Source organism: Lutjanus erythropterus, chromosome 15 (genome assembly GCF_056507025.1).
Source record: "Lutjanus erythropterus isolate fLutEry1 chromosome 15, fLutEry1.hap2, whole genome shotgun sequence".
Classification (NCBI taxonomy): domain Eukaryota; kingdom Metazoa; phylum Chordata; class Actinopteri; order Lutjaniformes; family Lutjanidae; genus Lutjanus; species Lutjanus erythropterus.
The window spans coordinates 31,382,979-31,406,664 of record NC_139331.1 but is presented as its reverse complement, the minus strand read 5'-3'; the positions used below and the strand labels follow the sequence as shown (position 1 = coordinate 31,406,664).

General features: G+C 37.7%; 1 protein-coding gene across 1 annotated transcript; it reads left to right on the top strand.

Moving 5' to 3' along the window:
• Window positions 1–8,380: 8,380 nt before the first annotated feature.
• On the top strand, window positions 8,381–14,049 carry fam89a (family with sequence similarity 89 member A). Its single transcript, XM_084738043.1, has 2 exons — window positions 8,381–8,789; window positions 13,218–14,049. The coding sequence occupies exons 1-2, from the start codon at window positions 8,541–8,543 to the stop codon at window positions 13,509–13,511; spliced, it is 543 nt and encodes a 180-aa protein (XP_084594169.1). The 5' UTR covers window positions 8,381–8,540; the 3' UTR covers window positions 13,512–14,049.
• Window positions 14,050–23,686: the final 9,637 nt, after the last annotated feature.

Genomic DNA, 23,686 nt, shown 5'->3' with positions numbered 1-23,686 from the left:
AAATCTTTTAACCATCCTGAAAATTTTGTTTTCTTTTAAACACTGACGAGTCGAGCACACAGCATATGTAGGAGAAAGTTGAAAGTTTCCGCAGGGTAACAAGCTTGCTCAACAGTTATTGGAACGCAGAGCAAAAAGGGGCAGGACATAGGAAGGGTCAAGTCTTTAAGTGTAGAGGGTGCAGTTCTTCTTTACACCTTATTTAGAGGCTACAATTGCAGTATTGCAGTGAAGTAATTGATGAGATTTAATTCAAAATTGATCGGTATGTCGTGAAAGCAGACCAATTATGGTTTAAATCCAGAAGCTGCTGTGTTAGGTTATTTTTGCCTCCTCTGGGGGCAGATTGGTTTGCTGTTTCCTGTAGTTCGATTGTATCATCCCCCTCAAATCTGCATCTGCTGCCCTTCAGACAGCAGGAGACGCTGTCTGACCTCTGCTGATCTGTGGGAATCAGGTTTCACACTTGCCAGCTATTTATTTCTGCACATTTACACTGCATCCATCTGCAGGGTCAGGCAGTGCACGGGTATCTGATTGTGCCTCGGTAACACAGTGATACTACTGATGTACTTCGTCTGCAGTGAGTTTCATGCTTTTGTTGAACATTTTAGAGTCAAAAATTCAGATTTTACTACTTTTAACATGAGAGTTATAAATCTGTTTTACTCCACTTTTGTATGTTGTGTTTGTTTTGAAGGGAATTTTTAAATATGTTTAAGTTCTATTGCCAAATAAACTATTTTACTGTTGTAATTACTTTCATATTTTGTATGAAGCATCATTTCTGTGTAACAATTAATCATCACATTTAAATGTAAAAATGTGAATCTTTGAGTTTTAGACATCGGCAAAACTTTTTAATGTTTATTGAAAAATATTAGAGTTTGAGTTGGGCTCAAAACTCAAAAACCTATTGCAGTGCCTTGCCTTGAAATTTTAAGTTGTCTCAACAATTTTATTTTTTTAAAGTGTGGTTTGTTTTTTGCCCACAACAAGCTCTAAATCCCACTGTACACTACCTGCTCAGCACCAAACACCAAAAACAGACTTTCTGGTGAACATAGTGGAACATTTAGCGGCTAAAGAGAGAGATATTTCTCACAGGGGCTGGTGGAGACCAAAAACGGAGCTAAAAGAGGGTGAAAATTGTACTTAGATTCATCATGTTACACAAACACACCTCCGAAAGAGGGATAGGTGATGCAAAAGTTTATCTAAAGATAAAAAACTAAATTATCTCATCAAAAGATCAGTAGTCAGTAAAACTAACCAATTAACTTAAGAAGCTTAAGAATTTGAGTTTGGCTCAAAACTCCAGGCAGTCCGTTGCCTTTAGATTTTGAGCTTTCTCAACTTTTTTTGTTTTTACACTGCAAAACAATAAAGTTGTGGCCGAGAAAGATTAAAAAATTACCTGAAACTTGATATAAACCTCTATAAAGTGAGGGGAGCTGCAGATTCAGGTGATAATTTGCTGCACATTCATCACTTTGAACACTTTTACATCGTCACACTGTATTTTTTATCACAGTTTATTTTTGCAGTTTGTGTTTATGTTTTTGATTTTGGGGATAATAATATAAAGTGTCAGTTTTTCCTTAACGGCTTTAGCCATCTGGTCGCATCATGTAGAGTCTTGTAGCGTGCATCAGAAAAACCAAACCACTGTGAGCGCCCTAAACCGTTCGTAATGACAGGAGGGAGAGAAAAGGCAGACAGAAAGTGGGTGTAGCAGAGCTGGTGGGTGAGCTGAGAGAGGGGGAGGAAGGTGAGGGCAGAGGTCAGACAAAGTGAGGCCAGCTGCTGATCAGGACTACGCCCTCCTGTCCCTGCAGGACGGACTGGAGCAAAGCCAGGGCCAGTGACAAAGCGTGTCAGCAAACACCCATCGCATTTCAATTACCACAGTCTGCTGCTGCGCAAACCTTTGATTACCATCTGGCTGCTGCACACGTATCACGCTTTGAAGTGAAGAATGGATCTGGGAAAGAAAGCAGGGATTTTATCTGATGCTTAAACGTAAAAATCCTCAATTAAAAGTAAAGATCCCACTTAAAAGTACACAGGTGCCAGCAGCAAAATGTATTTAAAAGTACTGAAAAATGGACCCGGTTGTCATCATTAGATTAGGTTAATAGTGTCACATCCGAGTGCAAGTAGCATTTTTATGTTGTAGCTAGTCAAGAATTAATTTAACGGAGATGAATTTAACTAGCCTACTTTGTTGGTTCAATGATTCCAGTTGTTGTTTTTATAACCTACTGAACTGTATGGTAACCATGGCAATTGGGGCCTTATATATATATACATATATATATATACAAAAGCTAGATAAACAGTTAAGTTCTTATCCTAGTTTAAGATTGGAAATGTGTATTACACAAGCATCCTCATTCCCAAAATCTTTAATAAACTCTGATAACTTTAGTATCATTTTTAAGCTGTCCTTACTTTCACTTTTCCATCTGTAGCAGTAGCTAACTTACTAACTAGCTCACAGTAAGTAATGCTACTGTTTGCTAACAGTTGCCAACTAGCTAACAGTAGCTAACAGTAGAGTGTGCTGACAGCAGCTAATGGTAGTGTTTGCCAACAGTAACTAATGGTAGTCTGAGCTAACAGAAGCTAACAATACTGTGAGCTAACATGTTTAATCCATATGACTGTTGTTTTATTGCTTTGTGTGGATTCCAGACTGACTCCATGCTCCTTCTTCATGTCCTGAGTTAGCGTTGTAGTAGATTTTCCCAAAAAGATCATCTTTTGGTTTCTCTAGATGTTATCAAAACAGTGGGCACAGTAACATTAAACACTGAATAGTGCAACAATTGTTGTAAAAATAGTAAGGGTTGAACAAAATAAATAACACTATATGGGTGAATTATAAAGCTATAAGAATACGAGTAATTTAACAGTAATTCTGGATATTATAATAATGCAAGAATATTTAAAGAAAATGAAATAACAGCTGTACAACTATGTAGCATATCAGTGTGGGAGTTGAATAGAAATAAAAATGTGAGCAACATTTTGTGTGTATGACATGGAAATAAAAGAAATCAATCAGTCAGGTGCCTTGTTACCATGCATAACTTCTACCCTCAGAGGTACCAGTTTCTGAAGCGGAACACTTGAAGGCAGCATCCTGACTCCTGTGCAAAATACTCACATTCCCACAGTGAGGAATTACTCATTGTTTCCAGTCTTCAACAGGAGGAGGAAGCTGTTTTACACATCTAGTGGCTCCAGAGCGGGACAATGTGAGGTTAGGTTTTGGTCACCATTGGACCCATTGATGTGTTTTTTATCATATCCTTATTATAAACGTGGCTTTCACATAGATTTTTTTTTGTGAGTGTGTGTGATTTAAAAGTATAAAACCTGCACACATCATATCTCATTCCTGTTTGACTGAGGGAGGAAGCTGTCATCCTCATCCTCTCCAGAGGCCCCTCGCTCAGCAGAGGAAAAACTCATCTCAGTGACAGCAGCTGTTCTTATCGGCCACTCCTCTTCCCTGACCTGCTGCAGACTGACACACTATAGGAAGCTGACCTGCTCCAAACACACACACACACACACACACACACACACCCCCTCCTTCCTTTCAGACCTATTGTCTCTCTGACACTGATGCATCCCAGACAAGCTCCAAGTTCAATGCAGTGTTGTTCTGTCGGCCGTCCCTGCAGCACACTTTGGGGTGATTGTTTCTGGTAGAGGGGGCAGTTTTGTCTTTGTACAGATCAATTAACAAATGTTAATTTGTTTTTTTTTAAACATAGATTTTAGTGGGTTGCAGGATGTCCCCAGCAAAAGGAGGAGCAGAATGTTTTAACTTTTCGTAACAAAACAGTGTCGGCCATTTTGACTAACTGTAATTTAAAGTGATCCTAGTTTGATCATTGATTGAATAAGAAGATTTTATCTTCAAACCTAAATTAAAAAAAAAAATACTCAGGGGATTCATTAAGAAAACCTCCTCATTATTTCACAATAATGACTTGGTCACTGTACATTATTACATCGTTACTCACCAAAATAAATGAATAAATTGACACAAAACAGATTTTACATAAATTATTTTATTGTTCCTCCAGAGTCTATGACAGGAGCTGTGTGACAGACAAAATGACAGACTTCCTGTTTGGTTTAGGCTATGGCCCCGGAGACTTTTTTTGTACGTTTGGATATTAAACATGTGCCTACCAATTTGTAGATGAAACGTGCTGGCGTGGCTACTTCTTTGAAATTATGAAATGGGCGCCATCAAGCCATTTTGCTATGCCCATACACTGTTGAGCATGATTAGGCTCTCAGAAAAGGTGATTAATTTAGATAAAGAAATAAAGAAAAATGATAATTCCCTTGGATACAATAGGGTCCTCGCACTGACCGGTGCTCTGGCCCTAATAAGGGAGGACAAAATAAAAGACAGGAATGTGTGATGGAAGAATTCTGCAGGGGCTTTTGTGCCTTCATGAGTCCTTATTGTCATTTTTTTTTTTTTTGGCTTTCAGCAAGATATCGTTTTCCAGCTGCGACATAAGCAGATATATTAAGACCATTATTAACCGGCCTATGCTAAGTGATGCAAACCTATTGTGCTTTTTAGCAAAGGCAGATTAATACAAGCCTGCTACAGTTACATGCATCCCCAGGGGGTACCATCATACGCCTAATCCTTTGATCTCAGGAGGCGGTGATGATGCTGCTGATGGTGGTGGTCATGGCGGCGGTGGTGACGACAGCTTATAGAGGGGTCCCTCTGCTCATAAACCCCTCACACAAAACAGATTGTCCTTGATCGGCCTCTTTAAACTGTGCAGCTGTGGACCGTCAGCTGATGGCTAATTGCTTTAAGAGCAGGATTAGGCTGTACAGAGAGGATGTGATGCTTTTCAAGGGCGAATATATCAGATGATACTGTGATGACTGGTTGTGCAGTATTAAACAGTCAAAAACAGTTCACACTTTGAGACTTTGAGAGATTATATGTCCCAGAACACGTTCAGCAGTATTTGAATTTTTATTTTGTTCTGTTAGTTTATGAAGTAAGTCGACTTGAATTCAAATGTTCGCACTGTAAATTTGTATATAACTTGCATAACTTACATAACTTAACATTTTCAAACCATTTAGTGCTGTTAGACAACAGCTAACATTAGCATTAACCACTCCCTAGCTAACGTTACTGTTTGATAGTGTTACATGATACTAGAGCTGCAATGATTAATGAAATATTAATAAATTATTATATTATCACCAACTTTTTTTTTGGCACCTCAAACAGTAACGTCAGCTAGAAAGTGGGTCATGCTAATGTTAGCTGTTGTGGTTGGGAATGGCTTCGAATAATTCCCTCCAGATTTTCACTATCCATTGTCTTTTCAGTTGCTGATCAATTGGAAGTTGGTCTCACGATAACAAATTGTCCAATTTCATACTTTTAAACAATTTAAAACCTGGAACACAGCAGTGTGACATCATTCTTTTGATTACAGTGTTTGACTTTCACACCCTGAGTGTGACGTCAGAAGAAAATGGCTGCCATGCGAATATGGGGAATAAAAACAAGTCTTGGACTTAATTGTATTGCCTATTATCTGTTATTCTCCTAATGTTAAAGGAACCAGCTAAACAAAAGTAGCATTTATTTGTGACATTTCGGTACCAGACCAAAACCATTGCAAATAAGTGTTATATATTGCACATTAGACAGTGTGCAGGAGTCCTTCTGCAATTTTTTGGTCTACTGACCCCTGTCTTATGCACCTGTCTCATCTAATAGATGTGCAAAGTGTTCCTTTGTTGTATGTCTCAACTACAATTTGTTATTTTCAGGGTTTCATAGATAACATGACTGAATTTGACATGTGTTCACAGGAAAGCTGGAAAAGTTTTTAACATTTGTTATTGCTATTACATTGTTACATTTCAACATAAACCTGAGATTAATATTAATATTCTCATTTCACTCTCAAGAAACTAAGTGAATACATTCATATGCCACCAAATGCTGAACTGTTCCTGCTACCCATAAGGTTTGACAGCTTGAGAAACACTTTTTTTTTTTACCAATATGTTGATTTTTCAGAGGCAAAATACCATCAAATCATTATTTATTCGAGCCATTAAGGAGCAACGGCCATTAACAGTAACAACCAAATGTCTTTTGTGCTTCTAAGTGTTTATGTCTGTAGGAAATGAGTCAGGTTTAATTCATTTCAGTAGAATGATTAGGAATACAAGGCTTCAGGCTTCATCCATCTGCCTGACTCTGTGTGTGTGTGTGTGTGTGCGTGTGTGTGGTACAGCACATGCCCGTCTTTTGCCGAGGAGTGTGTGTGATGCTTTTGTGTGTTGGTTACAAGGTTATTGTTGTGTTATTGTTGTGACGGGGCTGCAGGCTGGAGTGGGGCGGGGGGGCGGGAAGTGAAGCCCACCATCTGTCCTTTATGCTCAAACTACTATTGTCTTGCACACACACTCCTGTCACGACCCCGAACACTCTGCTGGAGAAAAAAATCTATCAATTTGTTTTATTGTTTGGACAATCTCCCATTAAACAGATAAACACTTTTAAAAAGAATCAACTGTCCAAGTGTTGCACTATCAGAGAGAGACAGAACATTATACAGGTTATCTAAAAAACAAATATTAATATATTTTTTAAAATTATGAATCAAAATTTTCTTGAATAAATTATAAATAAACAGCAAATGCTTGTTCTTTATGTTGTTATTTGTTTATAAAAGACTCATTTTTCAGTTAAGCTTGACTTTGAAGTGTAAAGAACTAATTTTATTTGTTCATTTGTTGTCAGTTTTCTTCAATTAATTATTAATGTAACTCAAGAAAAAGTGTGTAATTTAATCAGTATTTCAACTGTGATAGTTAAATGTTTTTTATTCAAACAGGAATTTGTTTCATTTCTCATTATAACCATTTGTCAGTGATGTCTCATTTCTTGTCTCTGAAATGAATCATGTTTCTTGTTCAAATCACTTTGTGTACTGATTAAAAAAACGTATCATAGGAACTTACAGATGAATAAACATGACTGTTGAAAAAGGAATTTAATCAAGAAAAATGACACAGTTCTTCTGTATGTGTTGCAGGGAGACGCCCAGCAGCCAATACTGTGTTAAAAGGACAGGAAGCGGATTTTACTACTCAGCCACAGTCCAGCATCAAGTGTACAACAATAATCATAACAAGACCGGAAGTTAAAATTCAAAATAAAACCTGAGTATTTCATAGTGTTGCAGTCTGTACTATAGACTACACTGCAAGACATGTTTATTGATCTATATTGGTCAAAGGCCAAAAGAGCTGTATGATGTCAGTACATGTGTATTGATCTGTAAGAAAAACAGATCAGTATCACGTTATAACACAAACAGTTTGTTATAACAAGATGTTTTCATAACATTATTACAACATCCAAACTTATACGTATCATGTTGTGGCATTGTTATTTATATAACAGGATGACTTTCATATTACAACAAGATATTTTCATATTTGACTTTTTTTTTCTACATTTCCTTGTTTATGTTATCTATAGACCTTTCATGTTATAACATGATGCTGATGCGTTTTGTTTGTTTGTTGTTTTTTGTTTAGCATTGTAGCTATACACTGTTGTATTAGTTAATTACATTCACTGTTTTTGAATTTGACAAAAGATATGAAACCAAATATAATAATATTTATATAATATTAGGAGTGGAGAAGGCCCATTTAGGCCTGTAAGACAGTCAAATGCCACACTGGCAAACTAATATGGCTATTTAATTCAGATTTAACAAAAATACATATATTTGTGTAGTGATTTTGTTGTTTTGGTGGGAAAATGAAATTAACTTTTTTCGGGATAAGCTGCAGCAAATGCACATGTATTACGCAATACATAACACATAACAATGCATATATTACAACATAAAAAAAAACAGTAAAACAAAATACACAACACAGACAGTACTGTTATTCATCATCATACGTTTCTTAATCTCACATCCATATTTAAATTAGCCTATTTATATATCACATAATATATCATACTATATAATTATACTAATTAGAATGATCTAATTATAGCTACCTAATAGTAACCAATAAAAATAATAGCAATAATAGAGCAGCAGACACAGCACACTTATTCGTTGGGAGATAAATCATTAATAATAATAATAATGATAATGTAATAATGTTTATAATCATCATCATAATAATAGCAATAATGGAAACATTTAATTACTTTACCTCAAATACATACAGTATATAATGTTACTCGTACATTATTCACCGCTGATGCTTTTAATTTGGTAATCAAACCGGATATTCCCTGATGTGATAAGGTATAACTTGACGTGGCGTCACTGGCCGCCTGGAGCAGAGAAAACCACGGCTGTTGCTCGGGCTGTTTGGTGAGGGAGACGACTGTTTATTCTCAGCCTTTACTGGATTTAAGCACCAAACAGTGAACTCCAGGTTAAATACGAGCCCCGCTCCGCTCAGTAACTCACAGGACAATGAATGGTAAGTCAACGAACGGTTCGGTGGGAGGAATGGCCTGTATCGAGGGTCTGCCCCCGCTGCCGAAGAGCCTGAGCGGCTTGCTGAACTCAAGCGGCGGCTCCTGGAGAGAAATGGAGAGGATGTACGTGAAGAAAACCATGATCCAGGACGACCTGAGCCGAGGCAGGAACAACGCCGACAACCTGCTGGCCAACAAGCCGGCCAACCTCGACGCTGCCCTGGCTCTTCTGCGGAAAGAGATGGTAACACTTCAGCGAGGGTTCATTTTTATTTGACCGTTTTTCAGACGTGGTTTGTGGAAAGCCGTTTAATCCCGAGGCGCTCTAACGTTACATTCGAGTCCAGCCAAACTCCCAACAGAAACTCTAATAGTTTTGTGTTACCTGGCTTTTTGACAAATTTACCCGTGTCTTAGCACACAATATAAGACTTTTAACTAATTATCATAGTCTCATGATATATTCGGCATATATACCCCTTACTATACACCACATTTTATAGATTAAATGTCAGCTTTCAGGTACGGATCTCGCTTTTTTGCAGCAGCCCACTTACATTTTCTAATGGAGGAGAATGGTACAATGGAACCAACCAGTTTTTGTACATTATTATCTGTTCTTTTCAGTGGATTTGTGTGCCGAGGTTAAGAAAATACCCTGTAAAGTCCCCTGATGTATTAATTTATTCTAGAGCTGCTACAATTAATCGATTGTCAACTTTTAAATTGATCGCCAACTATTTTGATAACGTCTTAATATTTTTCAGTTAATTTTAAGATAAAACTCAGTATTCTCTGATTCCAGCTTCTTAAAATGTGAATATTTTCAGGTTTCTTTACTCCTCTAAAACAGAAAACTGAATATCTTTGGGTTGTGGACAAAATAAGACATTTGAGGACGTCGCTTTGGGATTTAGGAAACATTGCTCAACATTTTTTTCTCATTTTCATATATTTTATTGACCAAACAACTTAGGCAAGACAGATATATTGTTTGGACGATTTTATTGGTGTAGCACAGCTATATCAGCATATATCTGTATCAGAGTATATGTTATCCAATAATTTTTTACAGAGCATAATGCAGATTGCTTTAGTTTTAAAAAGTATATAATTTATAGGCAGAATTTTACATGTTTTTTATCAGTTTATTTAATTCAGGTTGTTCTCTTTATGTTTATCATTTAAAGTACCAGTGCATTTTTTCTATTCCCTAATATCGGTATCTGCCCCAAAAATGCAGGTTAGACTGTACAAATAATTAATCCATAAAAGGGCCAGTTCGGGTTATTTGATGTATTATGAGGTGATTTGATGTTGTATGAGGTACTTATTGACAGTCAGTGTATTAGCTGCAGTAAATGACGCCTCCAGTTTGGAGAAACAGAGAGAGAACCAGCCAGGAAGCTGAGGAGTGTACTGCTTTGGACAGTAGGCTAAATACCACTCTCCCCAAACCAACCAAACTCCATAGGCAAAATTAGTAATTTTACCTTGCTGAATACAGTATTTGTTGGTCTCCCGCTGTCTTGATTTGTTAGTTTGTTTGTGTTATACTATGACTTCGGTAAATCTGAACTATCCCTTGAAAACACCAAAGTCACTTGATAACACAAACTAACAGGTCGAGGTGGCAGTAGACCAGCCACTCCCATCTTTTGCGAGTTAAAGTGACTGATTTTGCCTGTTGAGTTTGGTTGTTTTGGAGAAGGTGATTTTTGGCTTCTGTAACAGCAGTTTCCCATCAGAAAAGGCTGTTTGATGACGAAGTAAAGCATTGTAAGTCTTCTAAATATAGTGTACACTTAAACTGATTTTTGTTGTTGTGTTTTTTTAAGTGGTTAAACGTGGTTTTGTTGCTGGCTCTGTCCACAGCAGTATGATTCTTAGCTTCCATGTTTGTATGCAACCCAGTGTCCAAAGTAATTTGTGAGCTTGGGAAGATAAAACGTGATTCTTTTCAGATGGAGTCTGGCGTTGAGGATACCCTGAACTGTACAAGAGAAAACCGGATCAGGAACAGCTTTGCGTTGGATGAGACAAATTAAGCCATAAGAATTGTGCTGTTTTTGTTGTTGTTGTTGTTGTTGTTGTTTTTTATTCTAAGCTCAGTTTAATACCTTTTAGCTCCGGAGTAAAAGTTTTTTTTCATGTCTCATGAGCTGGAAGAAGATCCTGTAGTGAACTGACACATGCTATAGCATTCACTGAGGAGTAAGCAGTGTGTATTATTACACACTCTTTTTACACTCCCTTGCCAGCAGCAGGGATTGTCATGACAGAACCAGCCAGGATTTCACTCCTCCGTGGTTCTTGGTCCATACATAACAACAGTCTCTTCATAATATCCAATAATTTAGATGAAAAGGCTCAAACTGTTGCTGAAACTGAACCACTTTGCCGTTAGGATTTTTGTTACAGGCTTTACTAAATCCTTTATCTGCTTTTGTGTGCTTTACTCTCCTTGCTCTAAGTTCCTATCTTGCTCGAGGCTCATTGCTTTGTTGTTGTTAATGTATTACTATCAGTTTGTGGTTCACATTGTCTAATAAGTTGTCAATGTCCTATATTTTAGAGTCTGTAAGCCACTCCTCAGTTTATGGAGCACTGCGCTGGCTTTCAGCTGTTTGAACCGACTCCGACTTGCATGTCTGCCCACTGTAATTTGTGTGGAAGACAATGCAGTGACCCTCAGTTCATACTGCACTGTCAGCTGAGTGGTATGCAGCAGAAATGCCCTTTTCAACCCTGCAAATAGACTTTTTTTTAGCCCAGTAATGTCAGGTATGGCTGCAGCTAACAGTTATTTTCATTGTTGATTAATCCGACGACTATTTTCGACTATTTTAATCCATTAAATGCTTAGTCTAGAAAATATCAGAAAAAATAGTGAAACATTCTCGTTACAATTTCCCAGTTTGTTTCCCAAAAGTGACGTCTCTTCTTTTGTTCAACACACAGTCCAGAACCCAAAGAGTTGTAGTTGTTTTTAGAGCATTAGAGAGCAGATAGAACTGACAGAAAACTCATCAGCAATTTAAAAGTGGCATTTTGAGGTAATCTGCATCAATCGATGTCTGCATTTACAACAAACAAAGCAGGCAGCCATGTTAATGTGGCTGCTGTGGAACAATGTCAGTGCTTCCAATCATGAGTTTTGTGAAGGTGGTGAAAAGTTAGGCCCGTGGTAGAACTCTCATGAATCCTGCTACAAATGTTTACCTAAATTTCCTCAATCACCATTGTGGACCAGCAGGGGTCCTTAACAAATGGAAGAATAGAATATTTTGACTTTTATCACGTTTGGAATAATGGGGAAAAAAGGTTGGCTGTTTATTTTATAGTGATCCTAGTTTGATGAAGACTTTTTCGATCCTCAAACCTAAAAATAAGAGAGTTACTCAGACGGCATTGCATAAAACAAAATCAATTCCTGGATGTTTATGAGATCGTAAATATGTTATTTGATCCCACAGACACTCGGAGGTTCAGCCAAGGTTTAGAGCCAAGTTTTGCATAACTCTGACTGCATCAAATACAAAAAGGTCTGTCTAAAGGTATTTATTAGTTTCTTGGAAAAACGTATAAAATCCCCATTACTGCATGTCTGAACTCTCTTTAACAAAGTCAGACACATAGACCTTTTTTGTGTAATCGTCTTTTGATAACAAATTTTTAATAGCTAATATTTTATCACTTCAGTTCACTGAGCTGTTTGGAGCCCTTCTGGGGAGACCCACCTCCCACTATGAAAATCTCTGATGTAGAATCATTCAGTTGATTGTGTTGCTTCTCATATACTGTACCTGCTCACCCTTTAACACCAGTTATGTTCTGAAATCTACAGCATAAAGATCATGTATTTTTTCTGTTTCCTTAATTAATAAAAATCCAGTCTAAAACAACCAGTTACTTGCAAAGGAAACCATGCATCTTAAATTGTAATTTGCACAAAATTATTGAATTATACGTGACTTTTATTCGCTTTGATATTGGCATATATTGACCATTGGCCATCCTGCTCTCTTGCTATTTGTATCGGCCCCTGTAAAACCCAGATCAGTCACACTAAAGAAAATCTGTTTTGGTTTTGGACGGGTGATTGAACAAAATAATCTAGAAAAGTAAGCGAGTACAAATACAAGATTATTACAACGAAGAATTTGTGTTGCTTTTACTTTTTAAGCATCAAGGAAAAATAAATTGACTGTTTAGGTATTTTTCGGTAGTGAGTGGTCATGCATGTGCATACAGTTGATATCTGCAGTTTATAACAGACCTGCAACTGAAAAACTTTGCTTTTTTCCTCATGGACCTAAAAGTAGTTGAAGTTTAGAACCAAAAAACACTGTATGTTCTAAAATAATCTAGAGCTACAATGATCGATTGATTATTAAATTAATCAGCAACTATTTTGTTAATTGATTAATTGGTCCGAGTCATTTTTTAAGCAAAAAAAAAAAAAAGAAATTTTCTGATTGCAGCTTCTTAAATGTGGATGTTTTTGGTTTCTTTACTCCTCTATGACAATAAAACAAATATCTTTGGGTTGTGAGACATTTAAGTACATCATCTGATCAACATTTTTCATGAGTTTTGTGACATTTTAAAACAAACAACTATTAATCGAGAAAATAATCAGGTGATTATCCCCCCCTCTCTCTCTCTGCAGGTGGGTTTGCGTCAGCAGGACATGTCCCTGCTGTGCCAGCTGTGGTCGCTCCACGAGTCCATCCAGGAGTATAAGGGCAGCTGCCAGGACCTGAGCGCCGCCTCCAGCCTCAGCATGATGGAGAACGGTTACTTCGACGAGGATGACGAGTATTACCCAGAGCCTGGCGCCACTCCCACCGGGGAACAGCCGGACGGAGAGGTCGGAGACGGGACGGGCACAATGGCAGCGGCCAAGAATGGGAGCGGCAGCGGCAAAGACGACAGCTGGGACTCCTTTCACGTCACCATCTGAGGCCTCATTCCCAGCACCTTTCTGCAGATGGATACGTATATTTGGGGGGTGAAAGACTTGAGTTAAGCTGGTGGAAAAGTTGAGCGGCTCTGGAAACGTTTCGGCCTCCAAGAAGGAACTTAGAGATGGCAGTTAGCTGGTATCTCCTGACCATAATAGACGATAAAAATAATGCTCCAGCTTAACTTAAACTCCTCCTCAGGTGAAACAAACCCCTGCTTGTGCTGCAGAAGGTTTTTTGTTTTTTTTTTGTTTTTTGCAGCGTGACCAGGAGCTTCATCAGACTGTGGAGCTGCGAGGCCAGTGTCCAAACTCAGGAGTTGAGATGGATTGTATTCCAAGACTCCATATACTCAAAATTAGGCAATATATACTATTTCTTTTTATAAACGGCTCTGCTGCTGCTTCTATATCAAGTGGGTTTTTGCTAGCCAGTCACCCTTTTTTGGCTGAACTTTTTTACATATACAAAAATATATGAACAAAGTTGTATTATTTATTATATAATATAAATAACAAGATATTTGCTTTCCTGTTACTCTCTACGGACGTTTTGTACTGCGACTTTACCCGGGTACAAGGGTATAGCATTTACAGGTTGGAAATAAGTGAGCACAGAAGATGGGACGTCTGTACTCAGCAGTTGGTGTAAAAAGACTGTGTGGACACTGATGGAGATGGTGTGTGTGCGCACGTTACTTTTAAGTGGTGAAATTCATTTACATAAATCCAGAAAGTCTGGACAGATGTCAGACCTCAAGAATGGAGAAAGAGGCGACATCCTCACATCGGTTCAGAGTTAAAACGCTCAAAAATTGAGTTTTTGTACAGAGGTGAGGGCTACACTTTGCCTTTTTAGATGGAGCAGATGTTTGCTCTGAAAATGTGAAATGTTCAAAATGCTGGGAACAGTTTTAACTGTTTGCAGAGGCGCAAAACCCGCAAGTCCTGTGTACAAGGCTGCAGGCAGTGTGCTTCCCTGAACCTTCAAATCGGACACTTGGATGTGTCGCTGTTTTCTGACTGGGTGGTGTAAAAGGTAGAGATGGTAATATCTTTCATGACACAACAGCTTGGGTCTTGTTTTCATAGTTATGGCCACCATCCTATCAATAATAACTTTGAAATGACCATGAAAAGCTCTGAAAGCAAGGCTCAAGTTGTAAATAAAGACAGTTATCTTTCAACATAACCAGGTAGCAAGTGCTTAGTAGCCTCCGTTGATTGAAAGTAATCAGGATAAAATGACGTATTCAAACGTTTACCACATAACCAGCTTTGACTTCTCTTCTTAATATACTCAAATCAAATAAATTTTGCCAAGAAATGAGAAATTGATTGGTTGTGATCGACTTCTCACATAATTTGCACTTGCTAGTTGGACTGTTAGTTCATTTATCACATTGACATTGATGGAGAAATGAAAGTACATAAATCTGATTTGGCCTGCAATGGTCAGCAGGTTTGAAAAGTTCACTTTTGGTTAACAGGTTTTTTTCTTTTTACCAAAGCTGCATTTCCACTCAAAGTACCCAGGAACTACTTTTCAAGCAACTAAAAGGTTCAAAAAAGAAAATGCACCGACGTTCAAACAAGTGTAATGAAGGTGCTCTTTGGAAGGAAACACAAAAGTTCCAAAAAGAAGAAAGGCCCAAGGCACTCTATAGTAAATTTTGTTACTCAAAGCTGCGTTTCCACCCAAAGTACCTGGAACTTTTACTCCCAGGAACTATTTTAAAAGGTTCCTTCAACCTGTTGTCATCTGCTTTTCCACCATGGCTCTAAAAACCCGGAAAGTTTGGCTAAATTAGTCCTCTGACGGCTGTTTTTACAGGGCACTTTTGAACTTGACTATACAGCTTTGTCGTTGGTCCATCTGTAGAATACTTTCCTCTGCGACTCCATGTTTATATGTGGAAGCTCTTTTTTGCACCTGCAGTTTTTGGCTGAAATAACACACTTCAAGTACTCAACCAATCAAAAATGTTCCCAGCCCTAAAGTTGTATGTTTGGAAAGTACTAGCCCCTAAGCAGAGACTTTACTGCTACTCTACTGCTCAGCGAATAACATGCACTGAGTCTATGGAATGACAGAGATGGCGGTCAATTTTCAAAATAAAACACCATGTGCAGACTCAACCATTTAACTATGTAGCTTACTTATTTGTGGTAAAGGCACAAAAAGCAAGGAAAAGTGACTAAAGCTGCAAAAATCTGAGCCAAGTCAGCAAAATCGCTCTGTTTCTGAAACGTTCCTGATACGGCGTGAAGCCGTTTGGAGGTTACAGATGCAACGTGCCTGGTAGAATTAAGGCGTTAGACCCTGGTGTCCCTGTGGTGGAAACGCACTGAGATCCTTCATAGGTTCCTGGTGCCTGGGGAAAGTTCCTGAGATGGAAACGCAGCTCAAGTTTCTGTGGTCGGTGTGGTCTTCAGATGTCGCTCGCAGTGTGAACACAAAACTGTAAACCTGGTAGCAACTACCACGTGAATACAGGGTACTTTATAATATTTTGTATCCTATCTTAAGCGATCTTAACAACACAAGCTCTGCTGCATCTCACCTGGATTTTACGCTATACAGGGTCAAGACGAGGCTGAACTTTATTTAAGATATAGTATAGATAGTAGATATTACAGTGTTTTACTGCAAACCTTCCAGGGACTGTTAAACTATCTGAGCCTCATCCTGAAACTGACTTTACTAGACAATACTTGTCACTAATAAGATTGTAACAGCAAGTGTTTTAATTCATTATATCTTGCCTTTATGTTTGTCTGTGAACGAAATAGGCAAAAAAAAAAGAAATCATTACTGAGATACTCTCCCGGTGGATCTCTACTCTCCATCTGAGGAGAGTTTTTGATTGAAACTAAAAAGCCAGCCTTATTTTAGACTCTTAAGTATGTTTTTTTTTCTGACGCTATCATACGATAGACGAAGACATTTGGATGTTCAAATATTAATACTTAAGCTACATATATGAATGGCCCGTGCAGTCTTCCTTAATATCTAAACTCAACAGCAAAGGTCTCAGCTGAACCTGTAGCATGCAACGCCACAGTTCGTCAACACACAGCAGCTGTTCTGTCACTCAAGCTCTGTCGACACCCGCCAACACTTTGAGAAGCTGTGTGTTGATTTTGTGTTGTATAGATCATCTTTTTGTCGACTGGTCCACAATTTGTGTGCTCGTGGAACACAAACCAAAGAAAGTACAGCACTCAACATGAAATGTATTTGGATCGAGGTGCCGAAAAAGACGATTTTTTTCGAATTGAGTGATGTTGAATGGTTTCGTTTTGCGTAAAAGGTACAGTACATAATAACATCTGATGTCTTGAAGAATGTCTTAACAAGCTGATGTTGTCTCTGTCCTTGATAAGTGACGGCTGGTTTTTCATCACAGCGAGAGTTAAGCCTTTTGCCCTCTCAAAGAAACACTGATGTCTTCAGCTGAACAACAAAATGTCTGTTTTCTACTTTCTGTCACAAGTTTTTGGTTACAAACTGCCACCGACTGACAAGTGAGTTGCTTCATGTATTGTAAAACACCTCTGCGTCCACACAGCTACTGGGTAAAGAGCCCTGAGGTCAGACGTAAAACATCAGTAACTGTGTGCAAACCCATAATTTCATGGTGACCTACAGTAGTTATTTCCCAGAGATTACAGCAGTGTAGCATTAAAGGAATAGTCAAGATATTTTAGGACATGTGTTCATTTGCTTTCTGAGCCTTATCTTAGCATAAATACTGGAAATGGAAGCGGGGGAACAGCTAGTCTGGTTCTACAACAAAATCTACCGATTAGCACCTCTAAAGCTCGCTAATTAATACGCTTTATTTCATTCATTTGAGCTCTACAACAAAGTTAAAAAGTTTATGGGGGTTTTCTGTGGGAATTGAAGTAAGCAACAAGACAAGAAAGCAAAGTAGCATATTTCCCAAAGTTTTGAGACTATTCCTTTAACAGTTCTATTAAAAAATATTGAGGTAAATTGATGTGGAGTTTCCTCCCTTTTTCCCATTGATCTGAGTTGTAATTAAAGGGATAGTTCAGATTTTTTTTTATGTGAAGTTGTATGAGATACTTGTCCATAGTCGGTGTATTACCCACAGTGTAGGAAGCTAAGCAGTGTACTGCTGTAGACAGGGACAGCTGTAAATGGTACTTAAGCCACCTAAAAGTTTCAAGATCAGTTTAAGTGTACTCTACGTTTAGAATATTTTCTTCGCCTTGCCGTCAGATATCCTCCTCCAGTGGGAAATCGCCATTATATAAGCTATTTGTTGTGTTATTGACAAATTCAAAAAGTTTTTACCTCATAGAACACAGGAGTTGCCAGACTGTTGCTGCCTCGATTGGTTGGTTAGTTTATGTCACTGTGCGACTTCGGTAAATACAAATTAATCAGTTAGAAGTTGTGCAATAACAGAAACAAACTAACAAATCGAGGCAGCAGTAGACGAGCAGCTCCCGTGTTCTGCGAGGTGAAATGACTGTTTTTGTCTGTGGAGTCTGGTGGCGGGGAGCGAGCAGTACAACAAGCTATTTAACTGTCTGACGGCAAGATAATGCAGTGAAAATATTCTAAATATTGCACATGCTATGCATAAGTACCTCATACAACTCCATTTAAAATAATCTGGATTTTGCCTGTGATTGTGTGAGGCTTTCTTCCCCTGTTAACATCATAACACACCACGATCTACTCATTTATAAATCTGAAAACTCTTGTTAAATATCCATAATGCCAGTTAAGTTTCAAGTAGAACCAGGAACATAAAAAGTCTCAACAGAATACGATGGTACTCCATCAGCTACTAACTTGAATGTTTGTTCTCTCTTAATCTTTTCGTATCACTGCAAATAACCGCTAATCTGAAGCTAATCAAAGCACATCTGATCAAACAATATAATTGATGCAGCAGTTTGAATAATTTCAGTAAAAGCTTGACCCCGCGCGTTTTATTGGATGTCTACACAATTAGTGCCTTCTGCAGGTGTCAGATCTGTGGCTCGCTGTTCATCATTTGATTTGCTTGACATGCACTTGGTTCTTAAAGCTGCTACGTGTAGAATTGGATACTTGCTGACTTTTGCAACCTCCTAAATCCCCTTAATGGTCGAGTATTACATCACTGCAAATCCAGTAAATCCCAGAAAGAGCTGCTTAAAAGGTGTGCTAAGAGATTTGGAGGATTTTTTTTTTCCAGGCTCTGCTAATTTTTTTTGTTTTCTTTTATTTATTTATTTTTTTCACTCCTCCGTCAAAGGCTCCTTTTTCATTTTTATGGACGAGGATGCAGCTGTTGGGAGTGGTGCATTCTTGATGCTTCCTTGCTCTGAAATTTGAGATGCTTTTGCGAGGCCGTTCACTTCCTGTCTCGTTTGATGCTTTTCCAGAAATTGTACACATCAAACATGGAGCATGAAATAACTCCGTAATGACGTCATTTTCCTACGTTTAATCTGTCAAAATGAATTTAAATCTTTCGCATGACGCAGCTTTAACTTCCAAAACTTGTGATATGGAGGGCTGTTGCTGCCTAAATCAAAAGTAAATAAATGACTCAATAAATAAATAAATACACCATAAAAACAGAAAATTATGTGCACTTCATGTGTAGTCAGTCTGTGCACCCTGATGTCGATTAACCAATACGAGAAAAACTGATCCCATCACATGATGGAGAAATAAGTAACTTTAAGAAAATTAGTAGCAGGAGAAATGAAAAGGAAAATAATACATAAATAAGTAAATAAATAAAAATGAATAATACATAAATGGGGAATTAATACAAACGAGAAGGAATACAGAAGCAAATTACAACAAATATCAATTTATGTCACATTTTACACATGAATGTCTGCATTTATTTTGAATATTTTTGTTAAAGGGAGAAACGTGTAATATATTTACTGGTAACAAATCATAAAATTACCATGAAGTGTCATCAGAGATTCAAATTAATGCTGAATGTTCGCCGAACAAGCCAGTGTCTGTTTATGAGTTGTAACAAATCATTAATAATCTTCCAGAAGAGAAAATGTTCATAACGCTTAAATTGAGCAAAATGTTAATGGAGTTTGGCAGGCAGTGAGACAGACGGTCAGTGAACTCAAACTCCAGAGTGTATTTTCAGGGTAACAGGCTGAGCTTTACATGGACAGATAATTGACAGTTATAAGAGCTGATGAACATACAGTGTCATAGCTTGTTATTGTCCACGTGTCTTGTGCTCCTGCAGTGTTTTGCAGCCTGCCTGAGCTTTCCCTGATTCTGGAGAGGACAGTGCAGGGGGAGACAACTCGCTTCAACCATAGATCGTATATTAAATAGGATTTCAACTTATTCAATATACCGTATATGACTCCAACTCACTATTTGGACTTCAGTACTCATGCATTTGTTAAACATTGCTCCTTTAATTTAATTGAGACATTTATTTAATGTTGATTTTCGGCAGTTATGATCCTCCGTAAGCAACAGCCTTAAAATCAGTCATGTCGTTTTGTTCAGCTGTGATTTTGCACTTGTTTGTGGTTGTTCTGTGTTAAATCCTGCAAAACGACAACTACCTGATCCTCTTTGAGTTTATTACGCAGGCACACGGTGCTCTTTGTACAGCAGCATGAACTAAATCCAGCACAACAGAGTTAGAAATGAGCTTTGAATTGAACACCAGCAAATTTTACCCAGTATCGTCCTATTAGAAGCTGAATAACGTGTGATTTCCTACTTTTGCAACCCCTTTTCATATGATTATTGGATGTTTAATGTGGTGACGTTGTCTCAGGGTAAACTTGTGGAGGAATGATCAGCATGTTTTCACCCTGGAGGGGACAAAAAAAAAAAAAATCACGATTGTAACGTGACACTTTGTTATTTGATGGTGTTTTTTTTCCATTCACGTGTATGACATGCAAAGTGTTCACAACGTGACGTACAGACGACACATTTCAAGCAACTACAGTGGATTTATTTCAGTGTAAATGTCGTGTTTTGGTGTGAGTCTCTCAAACAGCAAAGGGCTTCTTTTTAAAGCCGCCATTTTGCACCAACTTTGAACAATCGCATGAAGAAATCAATGGTTAGAAGAGGCGGAAAGATCAGGTTTTATACTTAAAGTGGCCTCAGTAGACCAGAGTGCAATCCAACCACAAAGATGTTGTGTGTTTTTACTCTTTGGAGGGGTGTTATTGTAATCATGTCACGCCTCACGCCCACGCTATAGTGGTTGTTAAGAGGCACTGTGGGAAATATAGGAAGGAGGTGGAAGTGGGCGCATCAGAAATAGCAAATTATGACACTTCAACACAATAACTTGACCAGAGATTGATGATATTTAATTAAAGAGAGCGAGAGAAAGGAGGTTTATTCACAAAACATGTTCATTTGTATTAAAATGATACATGTTTCAGTCACTTTGCTTCTACCTTTTGCTTAAAAAATGCATAAAAACACAAGTTTTTTTTTTCTCCTCTAGCTGACCTGTGTTGACACCTGGGTTTCATCAGTTGAATTTGAGCAGTGAATCAGCCAAGAAAAACATAACAAATCCTTTGCAACTGATAATTGAACTGAAATCCCAAATATTCTGATTATTATCCACCTTTTCTTATGTCTGGCTGTTAAAATGTTGTGAATCTGTCATTGGAAACTTAATGAGAGACCAGAAAAGTGAAACGTCTGACTTCATATTTGTACTGTATATCATTCATCATAATCATTCATTAAATCACTATAGTGGAATTAAAGGCATTAATGTATTTTTGTGTTGCGTAAAGCAGAAGTGATTCAGAGAAACATGTGAAGCCTGTTGTTGTTGTTACCATCCATCATTATCTTTGATCCATGAATGACCATACTACTGTTTCTTTGGACAATTAGTCTCAATCCTATCATACTTATTATACTGATATGAATTTAATAAAGTGATTCCATACTTTTCAGGTTTGAAGTGAGCTTTTTTTAAAAACATTTTTATGCATGAAACACACTTTGCAGAGTAGAAACAGAACCAGAACATTAGCTGGGTTAAATTGACCCTAAATCAACTCAAAGTTTTGTCCTTAAAGCTCAAAGAAAGTTTGTTTTCTTTGCAAATTGAATAGCTGTCTGCTCACCTTAAAAACCTGGATCTCACATTAAAAATACATCAGTCATTTGAGAGTTTTCGTGTTTCATGTTGGTCTAAATGTTTTTCAGAGGCTTTTGCAATCTGACAAGAGAGTAATTTCATACTTGTAGCTGTGCTAGCGGCAATGTGAGGCTGTGCTTAGGCGCAACAATGCTTTAGTTAAATGCTAATAAGGGTTGATACAAAATATCAGCAAATATCATCTTTAGTCTGAAAATCCCAACCATCCCCAGTAAAACTCTACAGGACTCTTTTCAGGCCAAACTCCTTCTTCCTCTCTCTGTTGCCCTACTTCTTTCTTTTTCCTGAATGCATCTCTCTCTCTCTCTCTGAGCTGCATTTAAATGCACCGATCTGCATTTTGGTGCAGTTCCGCTTTAATTGATCATTACTGCAGCAGGGTGTCACGGCTTTGATGTAGCAGCTTGGCATGCTGGGAGCCGGTTCAGATGAATTACTGATGATGATAACACTGTTTATATTTTCATACAGTGAGGCTCTATTTAAATTCTAACAAACCTCCCGCGAGACTGAAGAAATGGGTCACGCCGCGATCACTTCAACTCCATATGTGCGGCATGTTTTCTGCTGGTTTGTTGTGCAGCGCCGCTCCGTGAATTCTGGCCCCTGACACAACCAGCTGTGACATCTCAGAGTCTGGCTGTGCAACAGTCAGAAAGGTGTTTCTAAAAGAGAGAAAGCAGTTTTACAGTGAGCTCTGACAGATGGCTGATAAAAGTAGTCAACTCTGTCACTGAGCAGTGACACAGCCTGTTGTGATTAACCAGTGCTGAACTCAATACTTACAGGTAGATGTTTTACTTCAAATCCCACTTATCTGGCAACTATAGTTACAAATTACTTTGCAGATTAAGATTTAAAGAAAAAAGTGAAATATGAGGCTGTATTATAAAGTAAATGGAACCAAACAACAGTAAAGTTTCACTGCAAAAATGCTGCTTACATGTTAATGCATAATCCAAAATGTAATCTATGTAATATATAATAATGTATCAATGACAGAGGCCATTTTTCATTCATAATGAATTGTCTCACTTTTGATTACTCAGAGAACATTCTGGTATTAATATACTTTTATTCGAGCAGATTTTTGATACATACAACTTATTGCTGCCTCACCAGAAAAAGAAAAACAAATCAGTTTCACACTAACATGAAAAATCTATTATTATATTGAGATGTTTTCATGTTATTACAACATACAGACTTATCACGTCATGTGTGTTATACATGTTGTGATGACTTCTGATATCCAAAAGGTCAAAGGTCAACTTTACTGTGACCTCATTTTTGTTTAATTTCTTTCATTTTCTGCAAAAACACTTGAAACTCTATCAAACCTCTGTAAAAAATAGTCTCTTAGCATAATATTTATTTACTATAAATTATTTATATTTAAATTTTAAATTAATTAAAATTATACATATTTATCACTATTTATGACTGTGCTCGATGACCTCGTGGTTGCGGTCATTCAGAATTTTTTGAAAAATGTTGAAAAACCTTATAAAACCTTTACAGTCTTAACCAATACTGACCGCTGACTCCTCACTCCTCTTAACCAGCCGGAAGCGGCCACAAGTCATCAACAACTGCGAGGCTGAAACAAGGCTTGACTGCTAGCAGCGCTGAGTAGTAACTTCATTAAATAACAAAATAAATGTAACTGTAATCAGTTACAATCACTGAGAAAAATGTGTACTGTTCTGCGTGACCTCAGCTGAGTGTAGATTTGTCTTTAGCCCTGCAGCACCAACTAATGTAATTTTGATTAAAAATGTCTTTGACAAATGTTTATTTCAAACCCTGTATTCAGCTTTCCTTGTCATTGTCAGGACCTTGTCAGGACATTAAAGCTTCAGTATTTCAGGATATTAAAACCAGTCTTGACCAAACTGCACTGTAGATGGACTATAGCTACATGATAATGATAGCTACAAAGTTACATGATATGGTAAAAAATTAATTCACATTGTGATTATTTTGATACTAATTGCAATATGATTC